The 16958-nt window shown below is 40.4% G+C and overlaps 2 protein-coding genes across 3 annotated transcripts; one reads left to right on the forward strand and one right to left on the reverse strand.

Annotated features, from left to right (window-relative positions):
* The first annotated feature begins 7865 nt into the window (after window positions 1-7865).
* On the forward strand, window positions 7866-14245 carry tada1 (transcriptional adaptor 1). Of its 2 annotated transcripts, none has more exons than XM_058068323.1 (8): window positions 7866-7981; window positions 8448-8539; window positions 8612-8677; window positions 10037-10131; window positions 10253-10465; window positions 10723-10874; window positions 10942-11098; window positions 13494-14245. In XM_058068323.1, exons 1-8 carry the CDS (start codon window positions 7878-7880, stop codon window positions 13497-13499), a joined length of 885 nt encoding a protein of 294 aa, XP_057924306.1. In that variant the 5' UTR covers window positions 7866-7877; the 3' UTR covers window positions 13500-14245. The 2 variants fall into 2 exon arrangements, with proteins under 2 accessions (XP_057924306.1, XP_057924305.1); XM_058068322.1 differs by lacking the exon at window positions 13494-14245 and adding an exon at window positions 12634-12819.
* On the reverse strand, window positions 13708-15710 carry LOC131126120 (transcription factor Jun-like). Its single transcript, XM_058068324.1, has one exon. The coding sequence runs from the start codon at window positions 15358-15360 to the stop codon at window positions 14428-14430; it is 933 nt and encodes a 310-aa protein (XP_057924307.1). The 5' UTR covers window positions 15361-15710; the 3' UTR covers window positions 13708-14427.
* Between the last annotated feature and the right edge of the window lie 1248 nt (window positions 15711-16958).

Consider the following 16958-nt stretch of genomic DNA (forward strand, 5'->3'; position numbering starts at 1 on the left):
TGAACGAATGAATTACAACAGGCGGTCTGGTCGAGTGGTTACCGCACAGACCCCACAGCTAGGAGACCAGGGTTCTATTCCACCCTTGGCCATCTCTGTGTGGAGTTTGCATGTTCTCCCTGTGCATGCGTGGGTTTTTTCCAGTTTCCTCCCACATTCCAAAAACATGCTAGGTTAATTAGCGACTCCAAATTGTCCATAGGTATGAATGTGAGTGTGAATGGTTGTTTGTCTATATGTGCCCTATGATTGGCAGGCCACCAGTCCAGGGTGTACCCCGCCTCTCGCCCGAAGACAGCTGGGATAGGCTCCAGCACCCCCCACGACCCTCGAGAGGAAAAATGAATGAATGAATGAATGAATTACAACAACTGGTCTTCCAATTTCGATCAAGAGTGTATGTATATTGGTGAAGGAAAATGAAGAACTGCGGGTGCAGTTTAATCTATACTAAACAAGTCAAATTCGACATTATTTTAATATTTTCCTAGTTCTTGCTACACCCTTATCGGAGCTGTCAGGATTAAGACTTTAATGCAGCTCTTTCTACCTCACCGCTAATATAAACATCCAAAGGAAAGCCTCATGTATGGTATTTAACTTCAGCAATAATTCCTAGAAACTGGAAAATAGCTGTATTTTAACTAAATCGTCTTTGAAATCAAGGCATTTTCTTTTCGCTTCACACTTAAAATGACCTTTATGTTTAACTATGAGCTGGAAAAATATAATTTATATGTACAATTAACTTATCCTAACAGTGAAAAGGGCCCGGTGTCCTTAGATAAAGGATGTATAGCAGTTGCTTGTTTTTGTCAGCCAAACTTCCTAGCATGGAATTGTTTGTTGTTTTGCAGAGTTTTAAGAGTTATAGGCACTGAGACCAACAACGAGAAACACATTTCATGAAGCCAGACAGGACGGAGAAGAGGGGGGGAGCAGGCGAGTGTGAGGGGCTATTGGGATGGAAGTGATCCAGATTTCCAAGTTATTCCCCCTAGCTCCCTGTTAAATACACAGACATTTACATTCTTTCCACACACAACTGCTTGAACTGTATGTTTTCTTGGAAATATCTTCCATCGACGAAGTCACGGGCCAGAGCATCTCTGTAATCACTGATATGAAAGTGAAGAAGTGGAGCTTCTGGCTGTGTTTTGAACAACGCCAAAGTGTCCACAGAAAGCCTCTGGTCCTGATGCTGAAAATAGAACTTATTGCTCTGTTTTGATGTTTCACCACAATGCTCCTTGTGCCCATTGCTTTACGAAAATCAGCCAACAAAGCATATGGTAGGCTATAAATGAGTTTGTGGTTAGTGAGTTCCTCCTCACTTGTGCTATTATGCTATTAACTAAGGCACCATTACAGTTTATGTGTTTTATTCTTCCTTGGGATGGCATGCACATTCCATTCCAGGCTTATCTGAGTGGTGGGAATCGTGCAGATATACGCTTGTATTTAAGCCAGCGAAAAAAACAGATGGAAAGAAAGTTGTCAGACTGACATTGTGGAACATTGTGTACTTGACTTGACTGAAATACAGAGTTGTGTTAAACACGCTTGGTTGTGTGTTCTTTGTCTTCGGAGAGAAGAGAGATTTCACAATTACATTTAGAGTGGTTACACATTTTGGAGGGTAAGTGGAGATGAGCGAGTCAACAGTTCATGTATGACTCATTACCACAATCATTTTAGTACATTGGCGTGTGATTTTCCTGTAAACACTGAATGCGTCACTCATTTTCTCACATTCATTCATTTTCTACCTCACAAGGGTTGCAGGGGTGCTGGAACCAATCCCAGCTGTCTTGGGGTGAGAGACAACACAAATACGCATTCACAGCTTTTTAAGGCAATTTCAGCCAATCGGAAGCTTTGATGATGTCACTTCTGTAACTGCTTGGGTGACAGATATTGATTATCACTACAATGCTGCGAAGTGTAGTTCAATTTATCGGTCAGGAAAGAACTCTGATGCTATCATGGCTGAAATAATGTGGATGAAAGGCTGAAAATTAATGAATGAATGAATAATATACAGTTACCCTATGTACAGTCCCCTTGGTTTTTCATGTATATAATATAATATAATATGATATAATATAATATAATATAATATAATATAATATAATATAATATAATATAATATGATATGATATGATATGATATGATATGATATGATATGATATGATATGATATGATATGATATGATATGATATGATATGATATGATATAATATAATATAATATAATATAATATAATATAATATAATATAATATAATATAATATAATATGCCCTGTGATTGGCTGGCCACCAGTCCGGGGTGTACCCCGCCTCTCGCCCGAAGACAGCTGGGATAGGCTCCAGCACCCCCGCGACCCTTGTGAGGAAAAAGCGGTAGAAAATGAATGAATGAATGAATGAATGAATGAATGAATGAATGAATGAATGAATGAATGAATGAATGAATGAATAATATAATATAGCAAAAGCAAAATGACCCTAAGAGCATTGTGATGACTCATCCAAGAGGTCACAAAAGACCCCACAACAACATCCAAAGAACTGCAGGCCTCACTTGCCTCAGTTAAGGTCAGTGTTCATGACTCCACCATAAGAAAGACACTGGGCCAAACCGGCTTGCATGACATAGTACCAAGCCTAAAACCACTACTGAACAAAAAGAACATTAAAGCTTGTCTCAATTTTGCCCGAAGTCAACTAGTTTAGGTTCCAGCATACCCCTGCAACCCTAATGACGATAAGCGGTATAGAAAATATAATAATTATTTTTTTGACACAAAAAATACATTGCTGACTGAAGAACTAATGACTAAGCTGCATAAATCAGCCGTTCATTGTTGACAATTTTCTACCAATTCCACCACCAGAAGGGATTTCTGGTCGTAACAGTTTCATGCTGTTGTGCCAGTGACTCATTGGCCCCCGTGTGTCATCAACAGACAGGATGTAAGTTGAGTTTTCATTGAAAACAAGCAACACGACTAATTCATGCCCCTAGTGAGGCTGTTAAACCACCTAAAAATGTCTTTTCTTGTATGCCCTTTTGATTTAAAGCTGAACAGACACTTGTTTAAAATGGATAATCACTCCAAGGGATCTGGGAAGGCTCAGTCCACGCAGTTTCCACTCCCAAGTTTGTACGAGTTGTAGAGTGATTTTTCCGTGTTGCTGTGAGACGAGTGCTGAGATTGTGAAAATGAGATTTATTTAACAGAGGTTTGTTTAATTGTAGGGATACGTTAACCAAGCAACCAATACAGACCAGATAAAACAAACAAAAGGAACTCTGGAGACATGAAGTGTGCTGTGTGAGTTTCAGCAGCCTGTTAGCAAGCACTAACTGTTACTGAATGTATCTTTAAGGGCTTTCCATTGTTGATGTCAGGACATGTTGCTTTATTGTGCAACCAAACCTTGAAAAACCTTACTTTTCTTTATAAAAACATACTATGAGCTGAAAATCATGCAAAGTCAGCATTAGTCATGGACCCATTAGCGTATGATATCGTGTTTAACTACAAGGAAACTGGAACAGATCTCTGGAAAGGCAATTTATTTCCCTTATGAATTATACACCATTTGTAAAAAAAAAAGAAATATGGAATGTGTTGCAACCACAACTTTTCACTGCCTTTACTGTTGCTATGAACTATTGTTTGGAGGTTTTGGCTTCTTGATTAAAGCTGTAACCACAAAAAAAAAAAAACAACAACACACATTGGCAGTAATATAACAAATGGTCAGGGGCTTCAGTCATGTTAAGAAAAACCATACACAGCCGCAACAATCTGGCACCGCCTCCTCATGTCGGTCACACACTACTACTGTAGGATGGCATTACACTCAACCGGGAATCAGCCAATGTGGTTGTGTTGGTGCGGCAATGCTTCTGTTCTGCCGCATGTTTAAAGTAAAACTCAATATCTTTGTGGCCATTTTTAGATGTTCGTGTAACGAGAATCAACATTTTCTTGCAAGGGAGCGATAATCGAATATTATTATTATTATTATTAATATTATGAGGGATTACTCCTGCACACTTCAGGGGTCGCCACAGCAAATCAACCGCCTCCATCTAACCCTGTTTTCTGCATCTGTCTCTCTCACACCAACTACCCTCATGTCCTCCTTCACTACATCCATAAACCTCCTCTTTGGTCTTCCTCTACGACTCCTACCTGGCAACTTTAAACGCAGCATCCTTCTACCAATATATTCACTATCTCTCCTGGCCTCTCTGACTTTATCTCCAAGGCCTCTAACATGTAATGTCCCTCTGATGTACTTGTTCCTGATCCTATCTATCTTGGTCACTCCCAATGAGAACCTCAGCATCCTCATCTCTGCTACCTCCATTTCGGCTTCAAGTGGTCGGTTTTGTAAATATCACCTACTTGGGCTGAATGTACATGTGTGGGTGAGTTTGCTGTGATTTACACACGCGGCGACAACTTGTGTCCGGGAGTTATGTGATGCACCTGAATGCACCATTTTAATTAAAACGCTGGAGCAGCACTTACAGCGGTTTGTTAGTTTTGATGCTGCTTGTTGAGTATGAAGTGTCCATTGTCTGACTGGAATCTGTCCATAGTGTCCCAACTGTAAAAGAACCACTACCACTACATACAAACATTCAATAAAGCCTCATTTTTGGGTCAATATCCACTGTGAGTGGATATTGACAGGTTTTAATAGGAACACCAATATACTAAGTTATTCAAGATGAAACACTCTTAATGCACAAAGTAATCATTCAAACTATTTGTTCATATGATGCACACAGAGCAAGGAAAAACTTGCCGCGCTGTCTCCGTCCTGCTGCAGTCTCCTCACACTGTGAGGCGTTCACATGCTCGGAACTTTGACTGTTAGGCAATTGACGTACCCCCCAGAGTACACATACCCAACTTTGGGAACCACTGTACTAGTGTAAAGGTGACTGTAGGGATGTTATATCATGTCAGGAGGGCTCTACTAATGTTAAAAGCCAATATTTAGAAGGTTGAAACAATGTTTTCAATGCTCTAACTATGAAAATATTCAATTTATAAATAGCAAATCCTACTTCATGGAAATTCATTTATCAAGATTGGGTCTAGAACCGATTAACCGCAATATACAAGGGATTGGTGTAATCTTTTTAATAATTTAAAGGGGAACTAAACAGGCAATGAACCACTACAAGAAGTAGCAATGGCTACTTCAGAGGAGTAAGTTACCAAACACACATATGTGTGTCATCTTGTGTCATCTTTGACAAACTATATCCCCACTTTGCTTTGCTAAAAGCCTCTGAATTGGAAAAAGGTTCAGTGAATTATCAGATTGGATATTTTTGGGGCGCTTCAGGAAGGGATAAATCTTGTTTTGTTTATATCTTTTACTAGTAAGCTTTAAAAGATATGTGGACGTTAATATAAATAATACATTCCTACAGCTGGACAGGATGGCAGCCAAGAAACATTCCGTCATGAGGATCAGTTAATTTTTTTAAGCCTTTGAATTGGAGCAAAGTTGCTAGGATTATCAAGAGATATTTATGTGATGCACCAGGAAGAAATCAATCTTATCGTTAAACTTTTCTTTAACAGTGAAACGTTAAGATAGAGTAGATAATCCAGAAAGTATGTCAAGACAGATCATGTATAGATCCATTATTTGATATTATATGGTAACATATACAGTGAAGAAAATAAGTATTTGAACACCCTGCTATTTTGCTATTTCTCCCACTTAGAAATCATGGAGGGGTCTGAAATTTTCATCGTAGGTGCATGTCCACTGTGAGAGAGATAAACTAAAAAGAAAAATCCAGAAATCACAATGCATGATTTTTTAACAATTTATTTGTGTGATACAGCTGCAAATAAGTATTTGAACACCTGAGAAAATGAATGTTAATATTTGGTACAGTAGCCTTTGTTTGCTATTACAGAGGTCAAACGTTTCCTGTAGTTTTTCACCAGGTTTGCACACACTGCAGGAGGGATCTTGGCCCACTCCTCCACACAGATCTTCTCTAGATCAGTCAGGTTTCTGGGCTGTCGCTGAGAAACACGGAGTTTGAGCTCCCTCCAAAGATTTTCGATTGGGTTCAGGTCTGGAGACTGGCTGGGCCATGCTAGAACCTTGATATGCTTCTTACGGAGCCACTCCTTGGTTTTCCTGGCTGTGTGCTTCGGGTCGTTGTCGTGTTGGAAGACCCAGCCACGACCCATCTTGTCAATGCTCTGACAGAGGGAAGGAGGTTGTTCCCCAAAATCTCACAATACACGGCCCCAGTCATCCTCTCTTTAATGCAGTGCACTCGTCCTGTCCCATGTGCAGAAAAACACCCCCAAAGCATGATGCTACCACCCCCATGCTTCACAGTAGGGATGGTGTTCTTCGGATTGTACTCTTCATTCTTCTTCCTCCAAACACGCTTATTGGAATTATGACCAAAAAGTTCTATTTTGGTCTCATCTGACCATAAAACTTTCTCCCATGACTCCTCTGTATCATCCAAATGGTCATATGCAAACTTAAGACGGGCCTTGACATGTGCTGGTTTAAGCAGGGGAACCTTTCGTGCCATGCATGATTTCACATCATGACGTCTTAGTGTATTACCTACAGTAACCTTGGAAACGGTGGTCCCAGCTCTTTTCAGGTCATTGACCAAGTCCTGTCGTGTAGTTCTGGGCTGATTCCTCACCTTTCTTAGAATCATTGAGACCCCACGAGGTGATATCTTGCATGGGGCTCCACTCCGATTGAGATTGACCGTCATGTTTAGCTTCTTCCATTTTCTAATGATAGCTCCAACAGTGGACCTTTTTTCACCAAGCTGCTTGGTAATTGCTCCGTAGCCCTTTCCAGCCTTGTGGAGGTGTACAATTTTGTCTCTGGTGTCTTTGGACAGCTCTTTGGTCTTCGCCATGTTACAAGTTAAAGTCTTACTGATTGTATGGGGTGGACAGGTGTCTTTATGCAGCTAACGACCTCAAACAGGTGCATCTGATTCAGGATGATACATGGAGTGCAGGTGGACTTTTAATGGGCAGACTAACAGGTCTTTCAGGGTCAGAATTCTAGATGATACACAGGTGTTCAAATACTTATTTGCAGCTGTATCACACAAATAAATTGTTAAAAAATCATGCATTGTGATTTCTGGATTTTTCTTTTTAGTTTATCTCTCTCACAGTGGACATGCACCTACGATGAAAATTTCAGACCCCTCCATGATTTCTAAGTGGGAGAAATAGCAAAATAGCAGGGTGTTCAAATACTTATTTTCTTCACTGTATGTATAATTTTGATTGTTGCATTTATATATTGTAAAATGTTCACAAATTACTGAAAAAAATCACAAAATTATTAATTATATCGATAATTATCACTATTATCAATAATTTACTTGATATCTGATCGATATTAAAAGTAACAGTATCGACCACCCCTAATGACTGCATGCATATAGTGCCAATAAATACAGAACCGACATCCCATCTTAAAGGATACCTATGCTACCATCTAGTGGTGAGTGATTTTATTAAAACTTTTATTACAACAATTACATGCTCCTTTTTCATATTAACAAATGTGAAGCTAAATAAAGATAACTAGCAATCACCCTATTATGTTTAATGTATGTACATTTTTCTTGTAATGAACATGGTCGATTGTTTTAAATATATATTTTGCATAGTTTACTCTACAATTAATACGCATTAGGGGTGATTATAATGCCCATGTGGTATTGAAATTGTATTGTATTGTACTTTAAGTCGTTGTTTATGTCGTGAAATAATGTAAAAATATATATTATGAATCTCTGGGGGAACAACTCGTACGTCGCTGGGTGATGACGTCACAGCCCAACTTCACGAGAGCAATGGCATCTCATGCTAGCGAGCTAGAAATCGCCAAGAAGAATTTAACTGATGCAATCGGCGATAATGTGAAACAGTAAGTAACCGCGCGTGTAATTTCTTGATTTGGCGTTTCCGTTTATTTTCTTGGTTTATGTGTGGGAATTCAATGTGATTTCGCCGTTGTCGAACCGTGCGTTAGTTAGCAGGTGGCTAGCTTTCGCTAGTGATGGCGGCGTTTCTCCTTAGCAACAGTTATTGGAAATCTAAATGAGGCTGTGTTTATCTGTGCCCTCAAAGTTTGATGCAGCTATGTGTTATTTCGGTATTGGATAAAGGTTTTAATACGTTAATTTACTTGCCAAACTGCTCTCGAGTCAATTAAAGTAACATAAACATACTAATCTGACCAAAGCCTACAGTGGCACGTGTTGCTGTTATAAACACTGCCAAATACACGCTTGCACATTTATTAAATTAATACTAGCTTATCTAATGTTATCTGTTATCTATCTAATGTTGTGCTTGCTTGTTTATGTTGTGTTTTGTGTTTGTTCACTCAGTTACTGGGCCAACCTGAAACTATGGTTCAAGCACAAGATCAGCAAGGAGGAGTTTGACGTTGAGGCACGACGCTTGTTGGCGCAGGAAAATGGTTTGTGTACAAAAATCAAAGATACTGCTTTATATTCAATAAAGTGTTTACTTTGACTTTCCCTCTCCGCAGTCCATGTTCACAATGATTTCCTTCTGGCCATCCTCACACGCTGCCAGATCATCGTCTCCACACCCGGTGCGTATTAGTACTTTTTGTATATATGTTGGAGCAACACAGACTAAGGTTTATGTCGTCTGCCACAATGGTAGCATTTGGCTGGTACCACATTTGGATTACCTGGTAAAAAAAATATACAGTAACTGAACTGGACAAGAAATGTACTGTTGCAAGTAGTCAAGTAGACCTTCCTGATTTCTATTTGCATATTTTTTCACACTTAAATGTTTCAGACCATCAAACAAATTTAAATATTACTCTATCACAATGCAACTGAAGACAAAATTATGTTTTTAAATACAACTTTATTAAAGGGGACCTATTATGTTAATTTTTCTACCCTTTGTATTGAGTTCTGGACTCCGCTAGAGCAGCTTCACACAATAACCAGCACAGAAAGCTTTCTGGTTCTTCTGGAATCCGCACCTATTCAGCTGTATTTCTTTAGATTCCGTACTTCCTGCACAAACGGTCTGTTATAATGTATTCCACCCGTAGCCCGCTCCTGTGTGACATCACAAAGGAACAGTTTTGCAACACCCTCTGAAACCGAGCCTTTTTAGCCATCCCAAACTTCGTTCAGGGCTCACTTTCAAATGCACAAACCTTATTATCTGAAACTTTGGCAGTGTTTAACACGAGAATACAACATTCTAACTACATTTAGGGGTCAGAAAAGTGAAAAAAAGCACATTAGGTCCCCTTTTAGGAATATCAATCAGGACTTTTGGATTTTCTTCAGCCATTCAGAGGTGGACTTGCTGGTGTGTTTTGGATCATTGTCCTGCTGAAGAACCCAAGTTAGTTTCAGATTGAGGTCACCAACAGATTTATTTTTTATTTAAAATTTTTATTTGGCATTATCATTGACTAGTATTTTCATTTGTATAACATCAAAGTGTGACGAATATGCAAAGAAATAGAAATCACTGTATATACAGTATAACCCCATATGGCTTTATAATATTGACTTATGAAGATTTAAGCCTGGGATGCAGAATGAATGTCTAATTTATCTGAAGTCAGACAATAAAAAATACATTTCACATTTGTAGCTACATTAGTTTATTAACTTTATTGTCAATAAAACCACCCTGGAACCTAAGTGGACTCTCAAAGTTGCATTACATAATGGTCCAAAATGTCTTGGTAAGCTGTGAAAAAGGACCTTCATGGTTTTGTACAATATGTTTGATTACAAGATATTCATATAAAATGAAAAAATAACTCATAGTCATAGTAAGTTTATATGAAACACAATTGATGATGATATGAAATGGCTTCTGATCATATTATGATTGCTTTGTTTGTTTCTTTAAGCTTTTTCCTGTAATTGTGTAAAATTTATTTTCAATGACTGCATTTTTTGGCCTCTAGAGGGCGCTGGACAGTTACAATGGCAAGGTGGCTCTTCTTCCAAGCCAGGCAAACCCAAAGGAAAGAAGAAATGTTCTTCAAGGCAGAAATTTGACGTAAGTCATCATCGTTAAATTGTTTAATTTTGTGTTGTCAGGTTAAACTACATTTCTTATGGAGTAATGATATTAAATTGGTTTCCTGTCATACATTTTTATGTCTCGTGTGATCCCTCAGCATCGTTTCCAGCCTCAGAACCCTCTGAGTGCAGCGCAACCTTTCAGTCCTCGGGAGGCGGCCGGCGAGGATGAGGAGCTGCGACTCAGCGCCCACACTCTGCTGCTGCCCACCCGGGGACAACTGGAGGCCCGCATGATGGTGACGGCCTTTGAGCTGGGCCTTGATAACATCACAGAGGACGCTGTCACTGCAATGACCTGTGCTGTGGAGGTGGGTCTTTTCTGGGGATGGGCTGCTCAATATTGTTTTTTAATTAATTTCATTTTTGTATTTTGTGACTTAAGTATGAGTCCAGACTTACATTAAAATTTGACTCGTTCATAAGCCCATGACGAGATTGAAATTTATATGTCATTGCGTGGGATTTTACCATTCACACAAGGTTTATCTTGCACAAGATGAGGTTGCCAGGTGTGTTTACTGACCTGACTGACCAAAGACTGATTGAGAGCTCTGTTTTATTGCAGCACCACCTGAAAGATGTTTTGACTGCCGTGATTTCACGAAGGAAATCATACCGCATACGGGACGGCCATTTTCCCTACGCTTTTGGCAATGATGTCACACCACAGCCTTATCTAAAGAACAGCCTTGCTGCATATCACAGCGTCACTGAATGGTAGGAATAATATTGATGTTGTTTGTGTGGTTTCAAATACATCTTCATTATCTTGTTTTTTTTTCAGCCCCCTTCCAAGTGCTTCTCTACCTGCCGGCCCACCACCTCAAACCTCCCCCGATGAGGCAGAGCAGCAAGCGGTTCACTTGTTGGCTTGTTCTGCTCACAGTCTCCACACGGCCCTCCCACCCGTCACCATGTTTGACCTTCTGGAGGCTTTACAGGTCAGACTCGTACACTCTTCTATCATGAAGTAGAGTTTAGGTTGACTTAACCACATTTTATCATGACATGTATGATCCAAATTCATATCACATCACAGAACACTGTGGAAATCAAACAACAATCCATTCTGGGATTCTAATTTTCCTGAAGTAATGATGGAAATGTAATTTAAATAATCCATCCCAGAGTCTGTTGCCATGATTCAATACATTTTAATTTGCAGGTTAACATCATATACTGACATAATGTTGTCATACAAGTGTAAAACGCAGACTTGGTGTTTTAAAGAAGCAGGAAACGAAGGCTTGCCAAATGCAAGCTGATGCTAACCACAATAAGTGGTGTACCCGCCATTAACTGATGCAGTGACAAGCCTACGCAGGCAGCTTGGCTCTTGAGGACCAAAGCACATTCATTGTCTTTCATTCATGCTGAGCAGTCAGGACAGAGACGTGTGGGCCACTTTCCTTTGGTGCCATAACTTTTGTTTCCGTTCCTATGGTAATGGTAATGGTTTTATTTCATTTGAACATGCATCAGATTACAATTGATGCATCACATAATCAGTTCACAGTTCCACATGTCCAACAGGAGTAGGAAGAAGCAAAGCTTATTAAATCCTACCCCTCCATCTGGTACTTTTACAATCAGTAACTGTTACATTTGTTCACTTCCTGCTTTCCTAATATAGTTTAAGTTTTTTTTATTTTATATTTTGTCACGTACCGAAGTACGAGGTGGCATGACCATAGTAAGTGTCAATAGTGATATATATAGCACATCATGACTGGTTCAAGACTCTTCATCCTTGTATTTAGCAAACATCAACTGCTTGTATTGTTTCTTGAATTGGCTCATCGTTGTGCATTGTTTGAGGGTCTTACTCAATCCATTCCATAGTTTGATTCCACATACTGAAATGCTATGGCTTTTTAACATAGTCCTAGCATATAAGTGTTTCTAATGTAGTTCTTCCCTGAGATCATATTTCTCCTCTCTTATAGAGAAGTATTGGATGACATTTTTAGGTAATAGGTTATTTTTAGCCTTATGCATTATTTTAGCTGTTTGAAGATGAACTATATCAGCAAGTTGAAGTATTTGTGATTTTAGAAATAAGGAGTTAGTATGTTCTCTGTAGGCGGCATTATGAATTATCCTTACTGACCTTTTTTGCAGTACATTTAGCGAGTGAAGATTGCATTTATAGTTATTACCCCATATTTCCACACAACACACACCAACTATGGTCATTAACACATTTTCCCCTTTAGCCATTACTAGTAGTCTTCTGTGGTTGGTTACACAAAGAATCCAAAGTGACTGCAAAACACACTCCTTGGATATGCTGCAGTTGTGTACGGCCTCCATATCATTTCTTGGGACATGAAACAGCGTATCTTGTCAGTTTTATTGCAAAGGTTGATTCACAATCAGGGAAAAGCGGGGATCTACTGCATTAACGTTCATCCTGTCCTACCTTTATTTGACTTGCACGGGTTTATGTTTATCCTAAAACACGGGTCTGCTGCAGGTTCACCATGGAGTAATGCCCTCCCACACCATGTATGCCCTCAATATGGAACGCATCCTGTCACGGCTCTGGCACCCCAGCCATGAAGAACTAGAGCAGGACCACGTGCACAGGCAACGTCTTGCTGCCAAGGACGGCGTGATGATCAGCTGAGATGTTTATGGATGCAGTCTGCGGAAATAACTGGCACGTAAACTTTGTCCTCTGCTGACAATGGATTAAGAAGTATTATGTGCAGAAACCTGAAAACCCTCACATAAAACTGAAGCAAGCGTGATCAATGGACCAAGATGAAACAAAATGGACGGAAGGTGGACAACGCGGTGGGCTACAGACTGCCAGCCTCGTGTTGGCAAATGTTAATTCTGCTCAGTGAGAATCGTGTTTTTAAAGTGTTCAGTTTTAGCGAGGCAATGCTCTTGGTCCTGTTCATGTAGTTCAAGAATGAACAAAACTAATATTTGAAAATATACTTGAGAGATATACATAAGGTAGGTATATAAAAGCACTGTTTGATGAACCTTTTTAAAACCCGGCACTCCCCAAGGTGCTAAAAGTAGATGCGGAGTCTGAAAAGTGGGGCCCGATCGATGCTTCCCCTGTTTCGGCTCCCCTCAATGTATGTTTAAAGTATTCCTAAAATATTTGATAAGCGTGAATGTGTCTGACCCAGTTAGCGGTCCTGCATGCACGTGTACATAAGTAGAACATTTGTATATAACGCCAATGCAGGTTACATTTTGTATAATTTCTTTTGTAATTTTTATTGAATAAATAACTCCGCATAATTAACATATTCTACATTAGAATTTATACAATATGAATCTTCAAAAGTGTGTTTGTTTCTCTCCCTTTTTTAGAAATAAAAGGACAGGGAAGACAGTGACTCATCCCTCCCACTCTGCCCCCCCTCATTCCATATATGGCACAGAGCTGCTCACTTCCGGTATGATGTCCAATCAGAGCTTGAGGCTGCTTCCAAGCAGTGACGTGCAATCTAATGACTCAGTGTCTGGTCTGCCTAGTGTGCATTAATTACTAGGGACAGCATTTATGATTAACAAACACCACTGATTGTGTCTAATGTTTTATTTTCTCATATGTACAATTGTGAAGTGCTCAAAAAAAAACAACAACATATAAACATGACTTAATGTCTAACATTGGTTACACCTGTATCCCAAAAGTTGCATCACTGCGAGGATTAAAAGTAAGGCAGGTTAAGTCAGTGCTTCACACCTGAGCGTAAAGGTGACAATGTTAGTGTTTCTGTACAAGTGCGTGTCTAAAATGATTTTTATTGCAACCTGTTTGACATCATAGGTCATGACCAGATGCTCCGACATCAGTATTGGATGGACTAGTATAAAAAGATATGATTGGGGGGTGATCGATGGCAGTATTGATACCGAAGGTAGTGCTGGTATCTGAGTGATATTTCAGTTCTTGTTATTTTCACTATTTTTTTTGTAGATGTTAATCCAACAAAGTCAAATGATTTTGTAACCTTATTTTGCATTCTTGTTTTTGAAGTATTTCAAGTAAAAAAGTATTGGCAATACTGGCACTGGTACTTGGTATCGTATCGATATTGCCCACCCCCAGTATGTGACACAAGGATGTGATGTTTTTCCTCTGAGTGTTCCGTGTCATTCATGAACGTTTCAAAGTCACTACTTTCTTTCTGCAGAAAGTTAGCAGGAAGTGCCTGAGCTGACGACCGCTTTCATCAACAACTTTCAGGCCACTTGGAGTAGTTTGGTCCCAAGTCGCCCCCACCCCCCCTGGGGGAGCCTAGAAGGCCTGGAGCTGCTGTGTCAGGATGAGCTGGCAGCCGCTGTTGACATGGTCCATGACCTTCTGTTTAAGCAGCGCCAACTCGTCCCGCAGAACATTGGCAGAAGACACCAGCTCCGTATTCTGGCTCTTGAGGTTCTTCACCCTGTCCTCCAGACGAGATATCCTCTCCAACTTCCTCTTTCGGCACTTGGAAGCAGCCACTCGGTTCCTCATACGCTTCCTCTCTGCTTTGATGCGCTCCTGGCTCTCCATGTCAATTGGGGAGAGTGGTGGCGTCTCACCGGGCATCTCAGGCACCGTCTGCGGTTCCTCCTTCAGGGAGCGGAGGCGAGAGTGCTCCACATGGGGAGCCGCTGGAGGTCCCTGGTAACACGCCGGTGGGTGTCTGTCGTTGGCAGATGAAGATGAGGCCAGTGAGGCTCGGTTGAAGGAGGACAGGTTGGTGTACTCCGGAGGCTCCGGGCGCACCGTGCAGCTGTACTGGTTCTCACCGCTGTCGGACGCAGCTGCGCCGGATGCAATGCCGGTGGTCTGCGCCTCCGGGGGCGCGGTGCTCATCTGCTGGTAGTGGAGCTCAGCCAGAGCCTTCGCAAAACCTTCCGCAAAACCCTCCTGCTCGTCTGTGATGTTCTTGGGACAGACGAACTGCGTCGGCGTGGGAGTCGTCAAGCCGGTGCAGGACTGGATGATCAACCTCTCCAGTTCCGGCGAGGCCAGTTTGAGCAAACCCACGTCCGGGGACGTGAGGATATCCAAGGCCTTGGGGCCCAGCTGAGGTTTAAAGTTTTTCGGGTCGTTCAGATTGAGAGTCATAGACTGCTTGAGGGTTTTCGCGTTGAAGCCGTACACCCTCGTCCCGTCGTGTTGAGAGTTGTTTGACGCATTCACGGCGTCGTCGTAAAACGTCGCTTCCATTTTCCCGGACATTAAGTTTAAATCGCTTTAAAAAAAAAGATGCTTTCTCACCTTTTAACTGTCAAATTTACATATGACTTCCGAGTCCCCAGCCTTGTGACAAGAGTCCGCCTTTTGTTGGAAGTTCCAATCACTTGACAACTTGGTGTCCCGAGAAAACTTTTTCCTCGCTAACCGCGCGATCGTCGGTTAAAGTAACCGATTTCCCCGCCAAAAACGCAGCGGAATTCCACACAAAGTATCCTTCTTTGATTGATCCTCCTACCTAAACGCAGGAAACGGTGCCCGGATTGGGATAATACTTTCTATCACTTCCAACGTGGAGACGAACTTTATCCACCTCTGAGCTGCAGCTCCACTGAAAATAACAATGATGTCATTTCTAAAGGTTCCCATTGGCCGAAGGAGATTCGTAGGGCGGGGCAGAAGGACTGACATGGGGGTTGCTGTGACAACAGCAGTTGTCCCCGCCTCCCGCGATGGTTTATGGGATTAGGTAATGCAGACACTGGAGCAATGTACTCTGGGATTACGTAGTGTTTTTGAATATTTAGTTACCCGCTCAATCGTTAGGTACTTATCCTAATGCACAGATTCTGCTGGACAAACACATTCTGGCCAATTAGTCTTGAAACCTTCTAGTCTTGCTATATACTGTGTTTTTTTTTGCATTAATTATCCCCTCAAAACATGAATATAGAAATATAAACAAGGATTACAGCCCTGCATTTCAATTTAGAATTGTAATAATTAAATGTAGCTATAATTAAATACGGCATTATATATTAAAAGCGGGAGGCTACATGTTGCATTGGAAGTGGTCAGTTATTGATGGATGCTGGGCTTAAATGAAAGATGCTAAAACCAATCCAATGTAGTTTAATGTATGGGAAGCTAGTGTGATAAACATGCAAAAAAGAAAATAATTATTATTATTGACAGCACTGTAGAAGGCTAGTACAGCTGCAGTATATGTCCATTATTATTGGTAATGGTAATGGTTTTATTTCATTTGAACATGCATCAGATTACAATTGAATGCATCACATAATCAGTTCACAGTTCCACATGTCCAAAAGGAGTAGGAAGAAGCAAAGCTTATTAAATCCTACCCCTCCATCTGGTACTTTTACAATCAGTAACTGTTATATTTCTTCACTTCCTGCTTTCATAATATAGTTTAATTTTTTTAATGTATTTTTTTATTTTTGTCACATACCGAAGTACGAGGTGATATGACCATCCAATGACATAATGGGTACCATAGTAAGTGTCAATATAGTGATATGTATAGCACATCATGACTGGTTCAAGACTCTTCATCCTTGTATTTAGCAAACATCAACTGCTTGTATTGTTTCTTGAATTGGCTCATCGTTGTGCATTGTTTGAGGGTCTTACTCAATCCATTCCATAGTTTGATTCCACATACTGAAATGCTATGGCTTTTTAACGTAGTCCTAGCATATAAGTGTTTCAAATTTAGTTCTTCAAATTATATATTTCTCCTCTCTTGTAGAGAAGTATTGGAAGACATTTGTAGGTAATTGGTTATTTTTAGCCTTATGCATTATTTTAGCTGTTTGAAGATGAACTATATCAGCAAGTTT

This window comes from Doryrhamphus excisus, chromosome 3, assembly GCF_030265055.1.
Source record: "Doryrhamphus excisus isolate RoL2022-K1 chromosome 3, RoL_Dexc_1.0, whole genome shotgun sequence".
NCBI lineage: Eukaryota > Metazoa > Chordata > Actinopteri > Syngnathiformes > Syngnathidae > Doryrhamphus > Doryrhamphus excisus.